The 23,849-nt window shown below is 32.1% G+C and overlaps 3 protein-coding genes across 4 annotated transcripts; 1 reads left to right on the forward strand and 2 right to left on the reverse strand.

Annotated features, from left to right (window-relative positions):
* Nucleotides 1-1,097: 1,097 nt before the first annotated feature.
* Nucleotides 1,098-9,765, reverse strand: LOC101209359 (peroxisomal fatty acid beta-oxidation multifunctional protein AIM1). The gene is made up of 18 exons (XM_004139298.3): nucleotides 9,482-9,765; nucleotides 9,317-9,388; nucleotides 8,097-8,159; nucleotides 7,954-8,010; nucleotides 7,758-7,825; nucleotides 7,596-7,677; nucleotides 7,456-7,511; nucleotides 6,748-7,050; nucleotides 6,530-6,616; nucleotides 6,180-6,354; nucleotides 4,601-4,722; nucleotides 4,250-4,413; nucleotides 3,228-3,482; nucleotides 3,028-3,149; nucleotides 2,807-2,928; nucleotides 2,543-2,691; nucleotides 1,854-1,992; nucleotides 1,098-1,447 (listed from the first exon to the last, which is right to left on the reverse strand). The coding sequence occupies exons 1-18, from the start codon at nucleotides 9,573-9,575 to the stop codon at nucleotides 1,403-1,405; spliced, it is 2,175 nt and encodes a 724-aa protein (XP_004139346.1). The 5' UTR covers nucleotides 9,576-9,765; the 3' UTR covers nucleotides 1,098-1,402.
* Nucleotides 9,766-14,575: 4,810 nt separating this feature from the next.
* Nucleotides 14,576-17,580, forward strand: LOC101209110 (hypothetical protein). Its single transcript, XM_004139297.2, has 3 exons — nucleotides 14,576-14,802; nucleotides 14,919-15,037; nucleotides 17,246-17,580. Exons 1-3 carry the CDS (start codon nucleotides 14,642-14,644, stop codon nucleotides 17,263-17,265), a joined length of 300 nt encoding a protein of 99 aa, XP_004139345.1. The 5' UTR covers nucleotides 14,576-14,641; the 3' UTR covers nucleotides 17,266-17,580.
* Nucleotides 17,581-18,234: 654 nt separating this feature from the next.
* Nucleotides 18,235-21,849, reverse strand: LOC101211743 (rho guanine nucleotide exchange factor 8). 2 transcript variants are annotated; one of them, XM_011650352.2, is made up of 7 exons: nucleotides 21,385-21,849; nucleotides 20,958-21,074; nucleotides 20,659-20,810; nucleotides 20,473-20,547; nucleotides 20,127-20,396; nucleotides 19,406-19,726; nucleotides 18,235-18,914 (listed from the first exon to the last, which is right to left on the reverse strand). In XM_011650352.2, the coding sequence occupies exons 1-7, from the start codon at nucleotides 21,629-21,631 to the stop codon at nucleotides 18,525-18,527; spliced, it is 1,572 nt and encodes a 523-aa protein (XP_011648654.1). In that variant the 5' UTR covers nucleotides 21,632-21,849; the 3' UTR covers nucleotides 18,235-18,524. The 2 variants fall into 2 exon arrangements, with proteins under 2 accessions (XP_011648654.1, XP_031736425.1); XM_031880565.1 differs by lacking the exon at nucleotides 20,958-21,074.
* Nucleotides 21,850-23,849: the final 2,000 nt, after the last annotated feature.

Genomic DNA, 23,849 nt, shown 5'->3' on the forward strand with positions numbered 1-23,849 from the left:
TCTATTCAACCCTATAAATTGTCTAATAGATCATACAATACAATAAAAACCATATATTTTAGATTTTCTAATAAAGTTGACCAATAAAATTATTCTTTTGAAATCTATTTATTTATTTTGAAAGGGACACACAAGCAATGATTGAAGAATTTGAATTTTGGAGGCTGTTTTATATCAACTGAGTAATTACAATGGACAAAGATTGTGACAAGAAAATCGTGACGAATCTTATGATATTTAATCCTTTTCTTTCCGTTTATTTATTCACCATTAACTTAAAAAATAACAATTAAGAAAAAATTTAGAAATTTAGTTATCCAAACAAGTTAGAAAGTGAGTTTATATTAAAAAAATTCCTTTAATTTTTTATGATTTACCAGGTTTATAGGGAGAGAATTGATATTTTACTATATTTAAAAACATATTAAAATAGCATTTCCATCATCAAATTTGCTTCTTTATTGAACCTTTTCGAAAACATATTAAAATAATATTTTGATCATATACTCTAATTTTTTTTAATTTGTCTCTACTACTTTTTTTTTATTGAAGTCTCTTAACCTTAAACAATAATTTGAATAACAATTACCCCATCTATTAGTAATAGACCATGGTGAACTTTAGTAGTATATTTTAAAATATAACAAAATATTACTAACTACTAATAATAGACAAGGATGAACGGACTACTATCATCTATTACATCATAAAAGTCTATTATCATTTCACAATAACATTTCACAAAATTAATACTTTAATACTACCCTTACTAGAAGTAGCCACATTGAATAGTTTTTAAAAATAATTACCCAAATCCAGTTAACAATTTTACACCACTCCCCAGGTTATTTAAGAAAAAAAAAAACTCTAGAAGTTCTTGAAACTAATAATAATTATTATTATTACATTTTAAATAGGTTCTTCTCTGATTCCTCGAAAACAAAACTACTTTGCTAAAGATAGATTTTGAAACGAACATCTACCACGATAATAAATAAATTTCATTTTTAGGGAAACCATCCGTGACATTTTAGTTGAATGTATGGGAAAAAAGTTGAAATAATAATTTATATCTAGGTCATTAAAACATGTAAAAATTTCAAAATTCCACAATTATTAGCCTCCTCTACTTATTTATTTTTAATTTTATTTTAGAGAGATTAAATACACTTACCAAAGTTTCAAGTTCAATGGATGATGATCCTTAACACATGATAAGATTTCAAAATCCCCACCCCACACATCATTGAACTGAATTACCAACCAAAAAGAGGATTTAAAAAAAAACCATAACAAAGCAAGTAAAAACCATTACAAAGCCCTTCTTGATGCTTTTCCTAATGGGCGATTACTAGATCTAAGAAAGGGAAGCATTATTGGGAAAAAGAAGAAGCTTATTTGCTTAGAGTTTGGATCTCGATGCTGCATTTTCTGAAATGGCTTCGCTCTACAAGAAAAATTAAGAAAATGTCATATTTACTATTCATAAGAGAGAGAAAGAAAGGTCATTTGTAAGTGTTATACGTAATGAGTTTTGTCACGTTCAAAATCAGTCTAAAACATGTCTTTAATGGCAGTTCGGATTGAATAAGATGAGAAGTGTTTTTAGAAAGAAAAAAAAAGTTATTTCTATTTGAACCGTTTTTTCAAAATGATTTATTTTCAAAATTAAACATTTGAAAAGTTAAACCAAACACTTTTATTTCATCGAAATTAATCTAGTATTTAGTTTTACGCTTTTAAATGCAATTTCTTAAAACTGAATTTAAATCATTAACAATGTGTTTGGCACAAGTGAATTTTAGAATTACTCTTCCGAGAAAGAGGGAAACGGAAGAAAATAGGGATCTTACCAAAGGTATGCCTTTGGCTGCTCTTTCTTCTAAATACTTAGAAGGCTTGAAGAAATCACCATATTGTTCTGACCATTTCTTGAGACTTGCATATACATGTTTAGGCCCAACCAAATCTCCCCAAAACAGGAGACCGCCGCTGCATAGTAGAAGAAAGCCAATTTAAAACCTAACAAAGCTGGGGGGGTATGAATCTAAGACACCGAAGCGGTAACTTGACATTTTCTAAAAATCTAGGACACAACACGTCAAAGACATTTTTACTAAAATATACATTTAAAAAATATGTACCTTTTCCGATAAAAGGAAAAAAAGTAAATGGACTGATGAATTTATATGCTTAAAAAATTAGGTTGATTGTATTTCTCACTCAATTTATTATTATACTCAATTTATTATTATTTTCATGCATGTGTCTTTGTAGTCTATTCAATAAGTGTTTTATGCATGTCTAACATATTTTTTGAACTAACAAGTGTATGATACAGTGTCCAAGTCTATGACAGGAACATGTTAGCCAAACTAGACTGCTTTTTCATCTTAGTTTAAAATCATTAGTAGGGGCGGGATATGAACATCAATCTATTGTTTAATAGCCAATAATCACTCTACCAACATGTAGATAATCATAAGGCATCAGCCCCATTTCGTAATCTGAAAAAGATAAAAAGTGAGTGAAGGTGTAATACCGGTAGGAAGGAAAGCTCATTCCAAGAACAGTTGCAACATTAAGGTCGGACGGCCTAACAACGATTCCTTCTTCCACCACTCGACATCCCTCATTTACCACAGGAAAGAGTACCATTTCCAAAATTTGCTGATCAGAAATGGCAATAGGCTGCCAGAAGCAAACAAGAAGATATAATAACCAACAGCAACTAAAAGATGATGATTTATGCACATTGTGTATTCACGTTCATACAAATGGCTTCTGCTATCAAGTTTTTAAGTACCTTTCCACTGGGCATAAGGTTGGCAATGCGCCTAGTCTCTTCTAAAATTGGTGCAATTGAAGGATCGGGCTTTGGTCTGCTTCCTTTCTCATAAATATAGTATCCCTTACCATTGTTTTTACCTGCATGAGAAAAATGCATCAGTCAACATTTCTGAACATGAATCATTTTGGAGAAGTGCGCAAACAAAAGTAAGGTGTAATTCTATAGAAATTCAGTACCGTCGCGTCCATTTTTCCTCATTAGGTCAACAAGAGGTGAGAATAGAACCCGATCTGGAAATGAAGCAGAAAATTCTTTCCCTACGGCAGTTGCCACTCCATATCCACTTAAATCCTGAAGCCTGTAGCATAAGAAGCAATCAAGATCATATAGAAGAGCCTCCGATATCAATAACTCTAGAATTAAGAAATTGACTTACTGGAAAGGGCCCAAGGGAAGACCAAAATTGGTGATCACCCGGTCAATTCTGAATAGGTCAACACCTAAGTGGACCAACAATTGTGCAGCCTGAACATATGGGAAAAACGTACGATTGACTGCAAACCCAGTGCAGTTGCCCACAACGACAGGAACCTTCTTTATGATTTTCCCGACAGTCATCAGATCAAGAATAACTTGTGGGGAAGTCTTTTCTGTCCGTACAATTTCAAGGAGGGGCATCACGTGAGCAGGGCTGTCCATTTTAGAAAGGCGTGAGCAAAAGTTGCTAATAATTAATAATTGAATCTGGAGAAACATAGACAAAACATGGAAATATAGACTCGTGGCTTGGGAATCTTAATAGCACAGGTACACATGAGAAAAAAGAAAACTCTTTGAGGTCAAATAAGGCCTTCATTATTCTTTCTTCAATGAAGCAGTTAAACTCCATTCAATGTCACTCAAGACATCATGCTTATCCTTTCAAAATATGACGTAAATCTCAACTTTTATTGCGCACTCACAAAAATTCCATGAACAGATGGAAATAATAACAAGACAAAAATCACAATGCACATCACGCCATAAGGTGAAAAGTTGGTCCTGACCTGTGGACGGCTTTCTAATACAAGAAAATAACTATTAGATGCCCCTTACAAATTTCAGTTAATATGCTTAACCTGATCCTGAATGATGCTTTTCACTTCTACTATTACCTGCCCCTACAAATTCGTGCTTGAAATAAACTACTATATCCTTTGAATTACTATATGACAGCATTAATTCTGACTCAATATCATTTTCAGAAAAGAGAAAAAGGAAAAGTTCCCTCTACAGTCCACAGGTTTTCTCTCTTTCGAACAAAAACAGGAAAACAACGTTCCTCACATACTGGCCGATGGAACCATAGAGGTTCAAAATGTTCCTTAAGATTCAACACTGGTTGACTTTGACTTGAACAGGGAACGACAGGAAAGAACTTATAATTTAAATTAAAACAAAAACAAATTGGAATATGACCTGAAAAAATGTGCTCCAATGATTCGATCCATGGATCTGGTTTTTTCTCCAACTAGATTGAGGTCGATAGTGGAGGTATTTGTTGCCAATATGCAGTGAGCAGGGCATATTTTCTCGATTTCACTGAATATTTTTTGTTTAAGAGGAACATTCTCAACAGCCGCCTACAAAAACAAGTTTTTGTCTTTGCTGTCAATACAATGTTAAAATTAAAAAGATCGTACATGAATTATATTCTGGAAATTTGAAAAATATTGAAGAGAGAGATTGTCATAAGTAATAGTAATTTGATGTCAACACAACCAAACCAATATCATTTTAATTCCTGAAAGTTTGAAATTAAGAATTTACCTCAATCACCATATCCACATCTTTGAAGTCTGAATAATCCAATGAACCTTTAAGAATCAGAAGAGCTTTATTTGCCTTATCTTGTGTCAGCTTACCTTTAACAACTAGGCCTCGAAGATTTGCTGTCAAATAAATAACAGATATAATTTGAAGGACAATAAAGTTCAATGATGCACAATAACAATGCTTCTGTTTAAATTTAAAATAAAAATGATAACAGTTAGAATCCACCATGACTTTTGTTTTCAAGCTTTAATTAAAAATGTCATCGGCTTACAAAATGTACACTGTGGTCAATCCCAAAAACCCTAGTTCCATAATTCTATAACTGTCAATAACACACTACTTTTGAAAGGAACTTTTCTACTGACTAGCATTAGACTGTAGAGAAATATATCTTCTCTAAAATGATTAAAAGCCACAAATACATTACATCCATACATACATAAATATAGTCCCTTAGATTAAAATTATGATTTCATAAAAGGTGATGCTCAAGAATTGAGCAGGAGAAGATGTCCAACTCAAAAGCGAAAAACCTATTATATACAATATCCCACGCTTGAAAAGTTAAAATTAAAGGAATCTCATTCAAAAGTTTGGTCACTAAACCGGAAGCCAAATTCATAGCTCAAAAGACACTCAAGACCAATTGAAACTACTATTATCTAAAAAAGTTATTCAAAATCCCAAACAAGCTATATAATGATTGACAAAAATGCATTTTATGGTTTTGGTTAACATGTCAACATATCTAAATGTTTATATATAATATATCCAACTAATTAATAGAATACAAGACATATGAGCTGCTTCTCGACAATTGGTTTTGAAATTGAACTCCTTATTATCTAATCTGTATCAAAGCCCATAAAGCTCAAACAAAATAAATGGTCAAAATTGGGATCCAATCAAAGAAATTGTGACCCAAAGAGTCTCTTTGAGAGGCATGTTGCGGATCCCACTGTTAAAAGGAGATTAGGATTTATGGCTTATTATTATTTTCCATTATTATTTTCTTTTTTGGTATTTTGCATTTATTTATTTTCTTTTAGTGGTTTTTTTGAGGTCTATTTATTTCCCCTAGTAAAATAAATATATTATTATGAATGTTCAATATATTATATAAAATTATCACAAGGACCTCACAACGTTTATGAGATAGATGTGTTATTAAGCTTCTTACCAATTAGTTTTGAGATGAAGTTTCATGTTATCCAATATCGTACTAGAGCACATGAAGCATAAACAAGCTTTTGGCCAAAAGAAATGGAATCTAGTTCAAAAATGGCAAACCCAAAGAGGCTGTTGAGGATCTCATACTGGAAAAGTCAAAGGACCTCACAATCTTTAGAAGATATTTTGAACTACTTCTCCCATTACCAACTGATTATGAGATAGAACCCATATTATCTAATGGAAAGCACTTAGAAAACTGGACCCTAACAATCAAACAGGGAAGTACTCTTGTGATATTATCTTCCACAAAAACAAAACAAACGTGCAACAGTAATCTACCATAAAGAGGACAAACAAAATCTTAAGGCTGAAATAATACTAGTAACAGAAAAAGTCCTACCTTCAATAGTTTTTATTCCCTTTTGAAGATATTCAGGATTGATTTCCTTAACAACAACATGGATGTTGCTCAAAATAAAAGCTGTTGCTATGCCGGAACCCATTAAACCACCCCCAATAATTGCAACTTTCTTCACATTTCTTGGTTTAAGGCCACGATCAGTTACATTTGGTACCTGAGCAAGTTGGAAGGTACAGTAATCAGTGACACAGTACATCCTGAAATCATCTGGAAATCATAAATGAAATTGGAGAAAGACATGCTATTTTATAGGTAGCCTTTAACCCCATGGGAAAATAGTGGTTTCCCTTTTTTGGTTGGGTTAGGAGATGAGGGTCTTAGCTTCTTGCCTTTGATATTAAACGCTGGGAAAAAAAGACGTGAACAAGACCTTTTGCAGTGTCTGTTGCTACAAGTTCCCTGAATACTTTGTCCTCCTGCCACAATCATCGGTAAGTTAGTAACCTAACTAGCAGCAAGTAACAAGCCAGATGTTTCAGCAAAATAAAATTTCTAAAAATAAGGACAAAATCAAGTTGATAATTGCACACGGTATACACAAAGGTACCTTTAGGACTCCACTATATCCACCATGAATTATTCCATCTTCAATAACATCAATACAAGCAAGCTGCTGTGGAGTGTTTGGCGCTATTTTCTTTGCCTGCTCTCTAGCCGATTTTAATACTGAGCGAGCTTCAGCCAGGGACCCAATTCTGTCTGTCCGATGAAGAGTACGAATCCATGGTTTGCGTCTTTCAGCAATATCCAATGCCCACTTTCTAGCTACTTTCATCAACTCATTTGGACTGACAACAGCATCAATAAGACCAAGCTTCTCTCCTTCTTCAGACGTGATTGTTTTGGATAACTGGGTGAAATGCAAAATTAAAGAGAATAATCACACTTTATGCTGTAATAATCAGTCTGAAACCAAGTTTAACCCTAGGCCCTTACAAAGTATTGGTGCCAAATTCTTTTAATAAGATATAGAGGCCAAAAACAATTTTTCCGATATGAAAATGAAAATTTTAGGGTATCATTAAAGTTTAGTTCACAAGATACATTGAGATACCAATCACATAGTTAAACATTTTCTTATTTCTCATGGATATTGAAAAATTAGAGTTAAAATTTTCTCCAAATTACATCCAAGGAATTAAAGAAAATGGCATCTAATGAGTTATGAACTGATTCGGATACTAATTTGGATGCTAATTTGAATACTTTGTCATGAAAACCCAGTGGAAATTGGAATAGAGAATGTTTAACATACCAGCATCATTTCTATAGCTTTTGGTAGACCAATAAGTCTGGGAAGTCGTTGAGTACCTTATAAATCAACCAATGCTCATAAAATTAGTGACTGTTAAAAAGAGGGAGGGAGGGGGGAATGTATTCAGAATAAAAACTTACCTCCAAACCCTGGAATTACTCCAAGCGACAACTCTGGTAAACCAAGCTGAACTTTAGGTACAGCAATACGTGCATGGCTTGCCTGTATAAATACAAATGATTTGATGCAAGAGGTCCAAAGGGGGAAAAAGAATTAAACAATGCTCAAAATGAAACACAAACCAAAGCCATCTCTAACCCTCCCCCCAAAGCAAGTCCTTCGATAGCAGCAACAATTGGCTTCTTGGCATCTGCACTTATGACAAAATACCACTGAATGATGGAGTTTTATTTTCATAGAAAAACAAGTCCCAGTGAACAATGAAAAGTTGGCAGACAATAAGTAGGAAATTTTTTTATAAAATGATATGAGAAGAACCTTCCATTGTGTTGACTGCGATATCAACAGATACATCAGGTAGGAGGGATGTGTCCCCTGCAATTTCAGACCAATCAAAAAGGTAAATTCTCAAACAAACTTCTCCACCTTTAAAGTCCCAGCTCAAATAAATATGAACGCACCAGTCTTGTGAATCATCTCGAAAACATTGATGTCAAACCCACCGGAGAACCTTCCTCCTTTGCCTTCAGTAAATTAAATTGGATGTTCAAAATAAGAATAGAATAAAAAGACAAGGATGTTACTCAATTTCAGAAATCCTCAAATGCTAACCACAAGAACAAAGTTACTAGTTCATGTAGGAAAAATTCAGCAACATGCAGGGCCACATCTGTGGTTGCTAGTTGTGTTGTGCAATCTATAATTAAGCTGAAAAAATAAATTGGTAACGTACAAATAAGGTAAGAAGTAGGCATTAATATTACTATGGATCTAAATAAGCATGTATAATATATTATTTATAGATCTAATTTAATGAAGGGAAAGTTGGAATATGAAAAAATAATAACTATGGACCCATTCAATAACCATTTGATTTTTGAAAATAAGCTTATTAACACTACTTCCAAGTTCCACCCATAACTCCCTTTCGTTTTCGTTTTGATATTGCCAAGTTTTGGAAAAAACAATTAAGTTTTAAAACTACTTTTTGTTTTTGGAAAATGGATAAAATCTCAAGTGCTTCCTTAAGAAAGAGAGTGCATTGGTTTTGTTCTTTATTGTGCATTGGTTAGGTTCCTTGTGTGTAAAACCAATTGGTTTAATTTAGTTTTTGGTTCTCTAAAACTGACAAAACCAAACCGACTACCACCCCTATCAAAGAAATTGTGAGAAACAAACCCAATTTTCAAAATCTAAAAAACTAAGAACGAAAAACCAAACAGCTATTAAACAAAGCCTAAATTAAATCATGCCATGTTCCCTCCCTTTGCATAACTTTCATCACGTTGTCTTATCGTCCCCATCAGACAAAGGATCCAAAATGAAACACAATCAATGTAACTATGAAATATAATAAATTAACACGCAGTTCAGTTTTTCATAATGAATTCGCTTTTCCACCTCACTTTTACTCCATTCAGGGGATTTTTGTCAAAGTTTATGTACGGACTCCTTTTGAATCAAACTGGATTTAATTAGTGTAACATGCAGGTAAACTACATCGAGCGTATTTAATTTAATCCATCATCTCATGTTTCAATTACCACGAAAGATAGCGACATAGTGCACAGATCATCACGAGGATCTAAGCAGAACCAAGCGAAAACCAAAATAATTCTTCCAAACCAAAATTAATTAAACGAGTTTTGCTCGAACCAGTCAGCTGGAGATTGATACATACCAGTCAAAACAACAGCCTTCACATCATTTCTCCTCATCGCCTCCTCAAATTTCGACTTCAAGGCAGGAAACACTGCATATCCGGAAACAAAAATCCAAAATAAACAAAAATAAAAACAGAAACAAAACGCGAAATAGAGATAGAGAGAATGATTCTCAGACTCACTGCTCCTTGCTAGAGCGTTAACAGGAGGATTAGACATGGTGATCAAAGCAACGCCATCATTTCCAACCTCCATGGTGACCGAAGGTTCCGCCATGATCGAGAGTAGCTTTCGTTAAGCTGCGTCTTCAACTTTCTCTCTGGATTGAATCAAAGAAACCAAAATCAATACGAAATTGAAATGAATTCAGCTCGTTTCTGAAATTATATACGGCTACTCCAGTAATGAAGATGGCCGAGTGCAAGTTTGTGGATGGGAACGAAGAATTTCTCGGAAAAATATCGGAAATTTTCGCTGAAATTTTGTTTCACGTGATATATCATGTGCAAAGGTATGCTTTTCCACGTGTAGAGTCCTCATTGGTTTGACCGGATGTTTAGTCTTACATATAGATTCTATTGGTCGCTGATTGCCTACCTAACTCGAATGGATGTGAGTTGAAGCATGGGATTATTCCTCGTTCATACGTTCAATTGCTTAATCAAAAACGTGGAAGTGATAACGAAATTGTCTTCGCTTTCGCATGACTTCCGGTGATCATCAATGGTCGGAGTTTGTTTTATCGGGTGGCGGACCCAAAATTTTTATAAAATAATATTGAAAACTATATAATAAAAATGCTAAAAATTACTTAAATAATATTTTATGTTTAACTGATTTTTTGTATTTTCACAATATTTATTTTTGTAATATAAATATGTGAACTTAAAAATTGAATCAACAAGAGTGAATCAATGTTTTCTAAAAAGAAAATAAAAAAATAAGAATATGGTAAGAGAGTGAAGTTTATTGGTACTTTTTTTATAAAAGAAAGAATATCTTTAAAAAGGGAGTGAATGAATGTTTTCTAAAAAGAAAAGCATATGGTGAGAGAGTGAAGTTTATTGGTATTTTTTATAAAAAGATTATATTTCTTTTAGAAAATCATTAAAATTTTGATTTTACGAGTGATCTCTTTTGAATAAAAGTCGAACTCTCAATCTCTGGTTATAACGTGAAGCACAACCAATACAAAAGACCAAAATTTAATTAAAATAAAATATTATTTAATATATATGTTAATTTAACCCTTCAAAATTAATATTAAAATATAAAAATTGATAATGTGTGGGGCACGTATTTTCTGGTGACCTAATAAATCCATCCCCGATTATATCTGGCTAAATTAATTGAGTTGGTTTTACAATCTATCATATTCACCTCTCACAATCCACCTCACATGTCCGTGAATAATTCCAATTCGGTTTTCTACCAACTATATATATTTAAATTGCATAGCTTTTACATTACTTTTGTTAAAATAAAGTAATGAATGAAAAATTTTGCATTTATTCCTTTGTTTTTTAGTTTATTTCATTTAAGAGATAACAGATGACATTTATTTGTTTACTTTGTTGGGTTTCGATCATGGACCTGGTCGGTGGCAACTTTTGCTTTGTTTTCTCTTTCGAGTTTCTAATTTAGTTTGAAATAAATATATTTGGAATGTTTCTATATTCTTGTTAAATGATATAAAAATTTACATTACAACCAACGTGACAAATTTTAAAAACATACCCAACATAAAATAACAACTTTAATTTTTTTTTTTTATTTCTAAGGAATCAAAATGTACTATTTTTTTCTAGTTAAGCAAAATTAAGAGTATATGCGTCAACCCAAATCAAATCGAAATAAATTAGGTACTTAAACGCATCCTATATGTTCATATTGATGGAGTTGTTTGATGTGTGAAAATCGATCCTATAAATGCTAACAACAATAATATTATTATGTTCTATTATAAACAATGTAAAGCGTATTTTTAAAAATAACAAAATAAATTAAAATATTTATCAGTTATAACAAAATTTTGGATTATACCGTTGATAGAAACTAATAACACCAATATCATTAATAAAAGCATATCAGTGTCTATCCGTGTCTATTAATGTCTACTATCGATAAAATCTGAAAATTTTACTGTATATTGTAAATATTTGATCAAATTTGCTATTTTTTACAATTCTCATGCTATAAAGTACATTTTATAATTTTTATCCAATAAATATCAATCTAACTTGCTTTTTTTCTTTTGAGAAAATTAATAATAACGATTTTAGGACTAAGGACAGATGTCGAAGATAAATAGTGAAAATTTTATTTGGTCACGGCCGAAATTAAATCTCATTCCAAAGTATTGTTATTGTTTAACTTTTTTTTTTCAATAATATTAGATTTGAATTAGGTCTCGTGATTGTTAATTACTTATATGTTATTTGAATTATATTGTTTTAAAATAAACAAGAAATGTGACAAGCAACAAGTAGCCATTGCTTAGTTACCTGTAGGCTTTACTTGTGACTCCCAAAGCATATTATTAATATTTAATCTATAGATCTATTTGGATTTATTTTTCTATTCTTGTTTGAAGAATCTACTAAGAGTAGTTGAGTCAAGTGAATTATTAAGTATAATATCAGTGGTTAAGGACAAATATTAGATACTTTGCAACATTTTAAAATAATTATAAAGACAATAAATTTTAAGATGAACTCATACTAGTGATATGATATATTATGGGTAGATTCTGATCGTTTAATTGAATTTTGATATATTTGTGAATTCTTTTGTCTTGTGTTATATTTGTCAATACATTTGATTGAATTGCTATGTTTGCGACTCTTAATATGATTTTTTATTTTCCATCTTGAAATACTAAACTTTTCTATCTATATGTTTACTTGTTTGGCTATATATTGTTAACCCATTTTTAAAAAAATCAAAACAAAATTATAGTTATTTTCGAAAATGGGTTTTTTCAAAAATAAAAAATTGACAGACTATTTGCACTACATAAAACAAAATCACCAAAAAAAAATATTACATGCTTGTTTTTCTATAAAGGGTAAATATTTGGTTAAATGTTCTATTTTTTTTATTTTTTTTACAATTTCTCTTTCCAAAACTTGCTTTTAAAAAATTAAATACAAATTTAAGTGTTTGTAAAAAAAATAAAATAAACTAGTCATAGTTGTTGAAAGAAGTTAATGAGAAAGTTTCATCCACCACATTTAGTCACTATCATTTTAATGAAAATCATGTTCTATTAAAATTATTGTGGTCCTAAATTAAATTAAGTTTGTTGACAAAACTTCTTTTTAACTTAAAACAATGATAATGATATACTATTAAATTTGTTTTTATCTACTAGTTTGAACTTTTGAGTCAATTAGTGATTTAAGATGGTATCATTGCAAGTTACTTAGTGATATCCTAAATTTGATCCTTGTGATATTGATTCATCCCCATTTAACTTATTTCCACTTGTTGAGTCATTTTTCATAACTCAAGCTTACCAGTGAAAGGAAGTGTTAGATATTGTATTAGTGTCTTCACCTGTTAGCTTTACCTACGTTCAAGCTTCTGCAACGTTATTTTCTCTTCAATTAAATATCCATTCCATTTGTTTGGTTCTTCTTCGATTTCAAGCCTGCAAGTGAGAAGTAGCGTTAGATATTTTATTAAACTTACTTTCACCTTCTAACTTTTCAAACCATTGCATTGTTGTTTCCTCATCCATTAAAGTTGATTTCCACTCAGGGAGTGTTGGTGATATATAATTAGATTTGTCTCTACCAATTGTCTTGAGATTCCGGGTTGATTGGTGATTTAAGAAATAATTCTTAAATAGTACAAAACTAAAGGTCCAAAAAATACTTGGAAAAAAACTTCCTTCAATGTTCGAGAAAGATATCAAATTGACAATGTACTTATTATACTGAAATTGCTACATATTTAAAATTTGTTCATCTAGTTAAATTTCTTAGAAAATCTCATCGATTAATAAGCATAAATAAAAAACAAAATCAAAAAACTAAAAACAAAATCATTACCAAATCGAGACGAACACTTTTATGAAAGTACATTCAAAACAAGCTATAGTTAAAGATACCTTATTTTCTCTATCGAGTTTTGTTAAGATCAAGAAGAATAAAAGGTGCGACCCATCTCAATTTTGAGGACTACTACTCATTTATATTTATTGTCTAAAAAGGTGATCAATATCATTTTCAATTTTCATCTCGGAACGAACTCTGTTTTTCTTTTTAGGACTTTATACCCTTTATCATCTATCTCTCATTTAGTCTACCTATAAGATAATAGCGGTGGAAAATTAAAATTATGGACCATGAGTGAATTAATCACTTATCTATCCATTACATGATAGGCTCCACAATTAGACAACGTTTTTCTTATTTAAAAAATGGATCAATAACGATAAATTTAAAACTTCATTTTAAAGTTTTTTTATAAACAACCAAGGGACCGTTTTAACAAGGTTATGCATGCAAGACAATAAAAACCAATTAGCTACGGTGAACAATGTATCAAAACACCCTTTTTGCCATCATATTTATTAATTACTACAATTTTTACTATTCAACGTTCATAATAAAAAAAAATTATTTGCTAAAGCACTTATTATTTTATTCTCAAATTAAAATAATTCATTTCATAAACACATAACATTATAATATAAATTAAAATAAATCACACCTAAACCCAAACTATTATAACTCAATTATAATAATCTATATAATTATAATAACTCGTTTATTATCCCAACCCGTATGAGAATGGTGAGAAATGGAACCTATTACCTCTAATATGATAATTTACTTTAACATTTTTTTTTTCAAGTTGATAAGATATAGGTAGTAAAGTTTAAACCAATTCTTAAGATGTATGACAATGGCTTTAAACCCTTAAGTCTTCAAATTCAATTACCCTTGGAAAATCTCATGGATATATATATATTTACTAAATATAATCAAAATCTAATATCTAAAATGCACTAAAGAGAATTTGATAAATTTTATTAGTTTTTTTCTAGTTTCAATGTTATTTATTTATTTGAAAATTGAACCTAAATTATTTTTTTCAAATATAACGAAACTAAAATATTCCCAAAAAATAATAAATTACTAGATTTTCATTCGATATTTTGTTATTCAAATAATTTCATTATCTCTTTTCCCTCAATTTTCTTTTTGTTTAGTTATCACCCAAAAACGACACCGTTTGGAACTTGAAAGCTTGACAAAACCCTTCTCTAATGCTTTGAACCCCAATTTTCGTTACACTGCCTCAAAGCTTCACTCAGAACGAAGAAATCTCCAATGGCGTCCTTAAAAGCAGTTTCTCGGTTATCATCCCGCTTGCAATCACTCGCTCCAAAGTTCAACAAAAGGTCTTCATCTTCTGAGCTATTTTCATTCAAATCTACTTGTCAATCTCAGCCTTCCGCAGCTTCTACATCGCGTCTTCATTGTACTTCGCGGTTAGACTTGTCTATTCCCTCCATTTTCAATACCATTCATCTTATAATCATAGAATCATCAGTTACAGAAAGAAATTCGGTTCAATTCTTAACCGTGGAATAGATTTTTACCACAGGTTACCAGTGGAGTTGAGTAGTCAGGGGTCATTGATGCCATTGCACAGCGCTATAGCTGCAGCTAGATTAATTTCAAGTCTGACCATTGAATCTCAAGGATGGGGTTTGGTTCCTCAGGGTATGTTTTGCTTAAGTTTCTTCTTGCATCTGGGTCTTGTGAATGCTGATGATTCTCCATTATTGTATGTGCTCGAGGAATGTAGCCAAAGAAGCATTCCAAATATCCTTTTGTTTGTTCACACTTCATAGAATTTTTTTCTCTCGAAATAATGTGGGTTATTTTTTTCATTTTTAGGATGATCATAGTTTGGGTCTAGTTCAATGCATATGTCTTGCGGAATTCTAGTACGATTGAGTTAATCGGCATGGTGTTTGCCTGTACTACTAGAATTGTCATGACCTTTGAATTGTGATTAGAGTCACATAAATGAAAATGATGGATGGAATACATCACTTTGATTGGTGTATGAAGGCACATGCAATCAACTTTAGTATTTGAACGAAAATTTAATATAACTGATCATACATACGAAGTAGCGATAGTTGATTTCACAGGTTTAGCATTAGTCTAGTTTTTCAACACCTTAACTGTGGTCGATTACTTTTATGTGTTGACTCTTCTAGTTTTTCACCAAGCTTCAAAGTAGTATCAACTATCATCAAGTGATGTTGTTTTCAACTAGTTGATGATTAAGAATATTTCTGTTGTTCAATTTATGAACCCTTACAATAAATTGTGATGCTATCTCAACATTAGTGTCATTGTATCATTTTTATTCTATCTATTATTACCACTGTCTGAAATGTGAGTCCCGTACTAATTCTATCTATTATTACCGTATCTTAGTTATTTTCAATGGATATCACTTGATCCTACACTCCACAGTACTAGAGAACTTAGAATTAATGGTTGTCATGACTCATGGGTCGTCTCTAAACAAGCTTTTGGTGGGTGCAAGTGTTTGGACTATTTGGCCGGAAAGTATTCAAAGAAATGGGATTGTTGAACATTTATGTTTTCTCCACCTGCAATAGACTTTTGAACCTTTTGAACCTCTTTTGTTATTTGAGTTATTGTAGTTTTTATTCAATTGGTGTTAAAGTTAAGAGCAGGGAGAGTTCCTTTTTTGTGTGGGCGTTTAATTTGTGGCTGTGCTCTTCATCCCTCACCACCCCCCCCCCCCCCCCCCCCCCCCCAATGTAAAATCCTCCTTTGGACAAATACCTTCTTCATTCAAATGTTGTCACATCTCATGGTGACAATAAAACTATCTTTTGTTCTATTGAAGAGAGTAATGTATTTGATATCTTTTGTTCTCTGTAAAAAAAAACATTACTAATTTCCAATGGGATGATACCCTAGAAGTTGGTAGCATAATTGTTTATTACTCCGCTTGCTCCTGCACCCTCAAATGGTATATGCTTGTTCGGTTGGCTATGAGGATAACAACTCTTTTGTTGTTGTTCATTCTTTGCTGGTTCACTGGGAAGTTTTGGGGGTTGCTATTTTGTTTTTGTGGTCTTGGGTAGCTCTTCCAAAAACGAAGCTGTATACTTCAGATGCTACTACGTTCAAAATTCAGAAACCAGGCTAAATCAATCTAGACTAATGCGATATTGATTATCTCTGTGTGAGGCTTGGAGAGTGAAAATAGTAGGAATTGTTGCAAAAATCGAGGTAATCAAATTGTTGGCATCTAAACTTCAGTTAGATGTCTAGTAGCCTTTCTCATCCCTTTTGTTTTCTTTACAGTATTTGTAATACAGAGTTTATCTCGAGAAAAGTTACTATTTTTGTCTTCCCAATAATAAACACTAATGAAAACTTCTGTGCTTGACAACGAGAAGAGTAAGAGTGTGAAAGTGCAGGCTAAAGAAAAACATCTTGGGGCGTTTGTGGCACTAGTTCAGCATCTTCAAGCCTAGGTTTAATGTGTTTAGGGGTTTAGGTTGATGGTTAGGGAAGTCGTTGGGGTTCAGGTTTTGGAAGCATAGATTTAAATCAGTGTGAACCGTGAGGGGGTTTGAATAGTGGGTTATTGTTCAAACTCGTTTGTTCCTCTTATAAAATTCGGTTTTGAAAACTCCTCATTCTAAACATTGTTTAGGCTTGGATAGCTAAACCCATGTCCCAAATGCTTCTTTACAGCTGTAACGTTATATTATCTTTGCCCTTTGGTCACAAAATGACTTCTGAGTACTAACATTAATTTTTGTTAATTTCATTCATGGGAGAAAGTTATGCATCCAATTTTGTAGTTCATCATTTCAAGTAGTTTCATGCAAGACAAGAACCCTCTTTGATGCTGTTTTATCTTTCCTGCAGGTATTTCAATGCCTTTATGACAGGCTTTGCTATGCAGGAACTTGTTCTTTGTAGCTTTCTTTTGATTGACAATTGGGGTTTCTTCTTACTTCTAGTTCTTTACAATCTACAAGAATGTAAACCTAAATTATTGCCTCTGATTTTCTTTTTGGTCCTAAATTGGATGAGGTTTAAAGTTAAATTTCATCTTGTAATGAATCCAAGTGATTGATATACAACTTTCATGATTGTTGAATTTGTTACCCTTGGAAAAGATGATGTAACGATGCTTTGAAGGACAATCTTGTTACAAATAGAATGGTTATGGATTCTTCCTCTAGGATTCTTTTGATAAATGTGTCCGACTCCATTTGGTAGTCATTCATCTTGGTTTAAAATTAGGTCTATTTTCCCTTAATTTCATGAGTTGCATCTTTCTCAAGTTCTCACTCAAAATTTAAAAAGTATATTTCTTTTTAGTTTTCAAATTTGAATTAATTTTTTAAAATAGATAATAAAGAAATTTAGAGTGGAAAAAACGTGAACAGTCTCAATTTTGAAAACCAAATGGTTGTCAGATGGAGTTGATCTTAGTGTTTTGTTTTCGAAACCTGACTAAGAATTTAAATGTTTTTTTTTAAATCAAACGAGGTCCAATTGACTAAGAATTTAAATGTTTTTTTTTAAATCAAATGAGGTCCAATTGAGAAAACTAAATGGTTGTTGGATGGAGTCGATCTTAGTGTTTTGTTTTCGAAACCTAACTAAGAATTTAAATGTTCTTTTTAAAAATCAAATGAGGTCCTAGTTTTTTCTTTTGAAAATTGAGCTTGTTAGCGTTTTTTTTCACCTATGAGTTTTTCTTTTGTTATCTTAAAAAAAATTCAAAGCTCAAGTTAACATTTGAAAACAAAAAATTGTACATATAAACTTGCATTTTGGATTTTGAAATTTTATGAGAATTTGAACATTTTTAGAGACAAAATTGTAAACAAATAAACTTCAAAATGTACTCACTAGAAAAGAAATAGATAAATAAATAATATGAAGATGTTAGATTAGCTTCATGTTAATACAACTATAAAGAATTTACATTGCAAATGATTCAAACCCCTAGGTTAAAAAAAAATAACTTCTCTTTCCTTTGCAAAAAGGAAGGAAGGAAACCAGACAAAAGAATAGGTTAATAAAATCCTATATGGGTCTGAATTTTTACATTGGATGAACTTCCAAAACTTCACACTATTACCTTCCTCTACACATCCTTTTTTACCTCCTTTTTTACTTTCTACTTTTTCCATTAGTGGCGAGCTGTTGGACTTCTTAAAGCTAAACTCTCAAGCTTCTCTAAATAAGACAATCTTTTTGGTGTTGCAACAGTAGCAGGTTTGTTCATATTTATGTCTTCTTCTCCTTTACAGTAACTTTCTTTAATGGCTAATGATCTTATATAAGAACTGTCGTTCTCAACTTCCCAACCCATGAAATCTGAAAGTGTTTTTGAAGAGTGGGAATCACTTGAACTCAGCCGTTTCTCTGTATTCATAGAAAGATTCTCCAATGATTCCTCGATCAATGACTCTCGAGCAACGGTATCTGCATAAAGTACATCCTCAATCCTTGACATGATGCTGAATGCCAAGCTTTCTATTACCCTTGAATAGCTTTCTAGGATTGCCTGTCCTACATCCTGTGAACAACAAAGCAAATATTAAGATTAATGGATTGCTGATGTTTCAACATTTGAGCAAAAACAAGGCTAATTCTTTCCTAGAAGTTTTCAAAACTACCCTTAGAGAAGAAATCCAATAGGACGTTTGGATGAAAGTTAGGACTTGAAACGGTGTAGGAGTGACTGGAACGTGAACGTCGCCGCACCAATTCTAGGTCCCAAGATCCATTCAACATTCTAAGGTACAAAGAGTTATTTCCCTATTCTTTCATAAAAGTTTTCAAAACCACCCCTTGAAATCCAATAGGATGTTGGAGGAAAAAGAAACGGTGTAGCAGTGACCAGGAATGTGAATGTCACCATACCGTTCTTATTATTGACTTCCATTCGACATTCTTACGAATTTCTAAATCTATGGGTAGTTTTGAAAGGAAGAGCACATAACACAGTTTAAGAGTATTTTTGCAATTTAGCCGAAGAAAAGTTTATCAAAGTGTTGGGTTTTTTACCTTGCTATGTTGGATTTTGGATACATCAAGAGCAGATTGAGAAATCCCTGGAAATTTTTGTTTAATTAAGAACAAGATGGTTTCAACTCTCTCTTCGAAAATCTCTCTTTTCTCAAAGCTCACTGCTGAACCCCATGAAGACTTTCCATCCTTGTGATGCATTTTCCTCTTCCATATAACAATTGAAGCCTCAATCCTGTTCTTAAGATCAATCACTTTGTGTTCTGTTGATAAGTCCATTGACTTTAGGAATTGCTCTGGATTGAAATAATCATCTGTTATGCTCCTGTAGATTGAATCACCCAAGCTCGTTTTTCCATTCTACAAGAAGACGTTCAAAATTCAGCTCAAGTTTCAAATTTCATGGAACCAATCATCATAAGCTAAGAACCACAGATACAAATACAAGACAGAAAAATGACAAGACGTAAACACTGTGAAATGTCATTTTCTGAAAAAATAGGACACTATCACATCCTTTAGTCTCTAAAAATATGGCAGATTTACCTACTTAAAGACGAATTTGATGTACTTCTCTCGCAAAATTTAGCATCTATAGCAATGCTTGAACTAGTATTCAATATCTGATTAAAAAATGTTGGACCTGTGTTTACTTGTTTGACACATCTAGCTAGTGTGTTCACAAGTGTACACATTGGACATGGTGACGTTGACCAAGCTAAAGTGTTCGTACTTCTCAAATCACAAGTTTTTCTCTTACCTTAGGGAGAGACTCAATGTAGCTCTCAGGCACTTCCATTTCTGTCAACACTTGAGCATTTATAGCCATGGCTGCTTTTAAAATTTGGTTCACAGATTCCTTCTGAAACAACAGCCATTTTCGAGTAACATCCGATAGCCCGCTTGGAGGTACCTTTACTGCTGGTAGCCACCATTTGTCTCCGTTTCGTTGTGTATCATCTTTAGCGGATTCATCATCTCTTGATACATACCAAAACTCGTGTAGTTTCCCAAATTGATCCAGGTAACTCTGTCGATGATATTTTAAGTGAGAATCCAAATGAAAGGATTAGGATGATAGAACTGAAAATTGGAGATGTACTTACAAGTAACATGGCATCAAGTTTTCTAAGTGCTGGAATGTTCATGAGCAAATCTTTCCTTTGTAAAGTCACCATGATCTATAAGAGGGAAAACAAGCAATTCTTTAGAACACAAAGCGGTCCCTCTTGACCGAGAGGTCAGATGTGTTGAACTCAACAAAAAGAGGGGTTTAGAGAGAGAGGGAGGACCTCCATATCTATTCCATCCTTTGACGTTTGTTTTGAAGGGACAAACTCAACAATGTGATCGGTTACGGATAAAAACCATTCTATTTCTCTTCTCCATCTTGCTTTCTTCCCCGGAGATAGAGCCTCAAGCTTTTGCTCTCCAAAAGTAGACGCTGCAATATTTTCTCATATTAGATTCTAGCTCAACTAGTTACAACATATATTCTCAACCAAGAGATCAGATGCTCGAACAGTAAAGATTTTAAATATGAATGATCTAAGAGGAAAGATTATAAGTACAAGGAGGTCAAATAGGACACCTGCTAGGTTTGTTATGGCATTGGACAAAGCCAGAGCAGAAGAAACACCCTTTCCACCTCCTGACATATCCTCACCCAAAAGCAGTTTTGCAAATTTTGCTTTCATCAAATCCAAATCTGAAACCAAACAAAACCATATAGGATGAAGTTCCATATGGGTGACCAAAATGGTAATAGGACATGGAAATTTTTTGTTTTTCATCCCATTATCAATTTTTCACCGTAAATTTTCAATTACGTCGATTTAAACCCCAATAACCACTTTCCCAATTCAATATGCACAAACTAACCTTGAAATAACTTTGTCAAAACTCACAAATTTCAATAAAAACTAAGTTCTGGTGTCTTTTTTTTCTTCGCATGTTGATGAAATCGAAAGTTTAGAGTAACTCAACAAGTTAAAGAGGTAAAAACAACACGATTTTACCTGAATTAGGTTGACATCGAAGACCTCTTGCTCTAATACCACCATGTGCATCGAGACAAGAAACAGGACCTTTAGTGTCACCCAAAGCCCATCCAATTTTTTGGGGTTCAGAAGAATCTCTTGAACCTTCTTGTCCACTCTCCAAAATCAAACTATGAGCTTGTCTTCCAGGAAGTTCCACCACTCTTTTCAATTGAAATGATCTTGACTGCTGAACACTTGGCTGCTGAATCAAAGCTCTAACCATTTTGACAATCCAAATCTTTTCTTCAACAACAACAAAAAATTTGTAATGTAATTGAGCAAACAAGAAATGGGGTTTTCCTTTTTCTTCTGATTTAGGAGGCTTTTTTGTGTTTTGGCCTTTTGGATTTGTGAAGAGAGAAGAGAAAAATAGTGGGGTTTGTCTTTTTTCTTCTTTAGTATCTGTTATTTGGTAGAATAGATTGTGGGGTGCATGTCTATGAAACAAATAATGAAGAGTTTAGTAGAAAAAAGTGGATAGAAATAAAGGCTGCTAAATTTTGTTAAGTTTTTCTTTTAATTTAATGGTTGAGAGATTAAAGCTGCCAACAAACTAGGGAGAGACATTCAAGCACAACTACCACCTTTTCTCTCTCTCTCTCTTAAAAGTGATTTTAGGATTTGGTTTTCTTTTTCTTTCTAAAAAAGTAAATGTAACTAATAAACTTCTTTGCTTGCAAGTTTTTCTTTTAAGTGGCTACTTTTTTTTGTTCGTGTGTTTTACTTGGAAACTTCCTCGACGGTTGATTTCTATCCGTAAAAAAGTTAGAAGTTATTTAAAGTTAATCGGTAAGTTGAATGGTTAGGCATAAATATTTCTTTTCATTTAGCTTTAGGTTTGATTCTATGTCTCTTATTTATAACGTAATGTTCTAAAAATACAAATGGCATCCAAATCGTTCGTTTTAGGGTAATTGATTAAAATATTGTATTAAACTAATCTTAGTTATATTTTTCTTATATGTTCACAAGTGATTTATATTGTTTCTCCGTTCATGAATGTAATATTAATATAATTCATAAGGGAAAAAAGACATCCATTAGTAATATTAAAAAACTTATAATAAATATTACTCTTTTTAGATATAAGTCTCGACGTTTCGAGATATGGATTTTGTTATTTAGTCTATAGAATTATTTTAGTTGTGGGACTCACGTGAGAAGTTCTTCTTTTTAATTTTAGGGCTATAGAATTAAACTCATGACTTCTCGGTCCACAAATACTTATAATAAATGTCAGTTGAGTTAACTTCATGTTAGAATATAATTTTTTTTTTTTTAGAATATTGTTTATAGAGTTAGTAAGTCATGAGATTGGATTTCTTTTAGTTGCGGGTTCACAATAGGGTCCAACGAGAAGCATAGTTCTCACTTCTCTCGACTTTTACTATTTCAGCAAATTATATGTTTACGATGGAATAAAGAAGGAAAAAAGGTTAAATTTGCCTCAAAGACTATAAAACTTCTTGTGCTCGACGTTTCTAACATTTCCGCAACTTCATTGGCTACAACCAATCAAATCTTGAGAGATTTTTCAAAGTCTAAAACAGACTGTTCTTGGCTGCAGTGGAGGGACAGAATAATAACCAAGCTGGACATGTCCATTCCCAATAAGATTAAGCCATTTCTTTAATCAAAATTAAGTTATGAATCTTGGGATTGACTTTCAATTTAAAATATGTTTAAATCTCACAGATTAAAATGTCAAATAGCTGCATGCATTGTTTGGAGAAATTAATTAGGGTTTTTTTTATTAAAGTATTAATTAGGAATATTTAGGGGATTTTTGAGAATTTTGCAAACATATGTTTTTTGGTTAGGTAACTAAAAGAAGATTGTTTCCATTTAGTTTATTTGGTTATGTTTAGTCTAGAGAATAACTAAACTTATAATATAGTTATTGTATGGTTTTGAGAATAATATTCGGTTATGGTTTGGTAAAAATAATGTCAAATTAGAGGTTAGTCTCGGTTCGTGTCTAATTTGGCCCCTTCCTATTTTAGAAATATCTTATTGGTTTTCTAATTCTGAACTTTAAAATGTAAATTCTTAAACTTTCACTTTTTTACACAATAAATATTGAAGTTTGTTAGTTTGTGTCTAATAGGTCATTGCCCGACTTCATGTTTTTAAAAATTGAAAATTAAGAGTTAAACAAATGCAAAATAATTTTTTTTATTATATATATATCAATGATAAGTAGTGATTGATGATAGTAGTATATCAATATATTTTGTTGTATTTGAAAATATTTTCTACCTCCCTCGAAATTTAAAACAATTATCCTTTTGGTTTTTATAATTAGGCTTATAAAAACTATTTCAACCCATAAATATATTTGTTTTATGTTATCTATTTTTTCATAGAATATGCCAATCTAAAAATAAATAAATAAGAAAAAGGGTTTTATATTTTAATAATAATAATAATAAACAAATCAT

Source organism: Cucumis sativus, chromosome 2, assembly GCF_000004075.3.
Source record: "Cucumis sativus cultivar 9930 chromosome 2, Cucumber_9930_V3, whole genome shotgun sequence".
Lineage (NCBI taxonomy): Eukaryota > Viridiplantae > Streptophyta > Magnoliopsida > Cucurbitales > Cucurbitaceae > Cucumis > Cucumis sativus.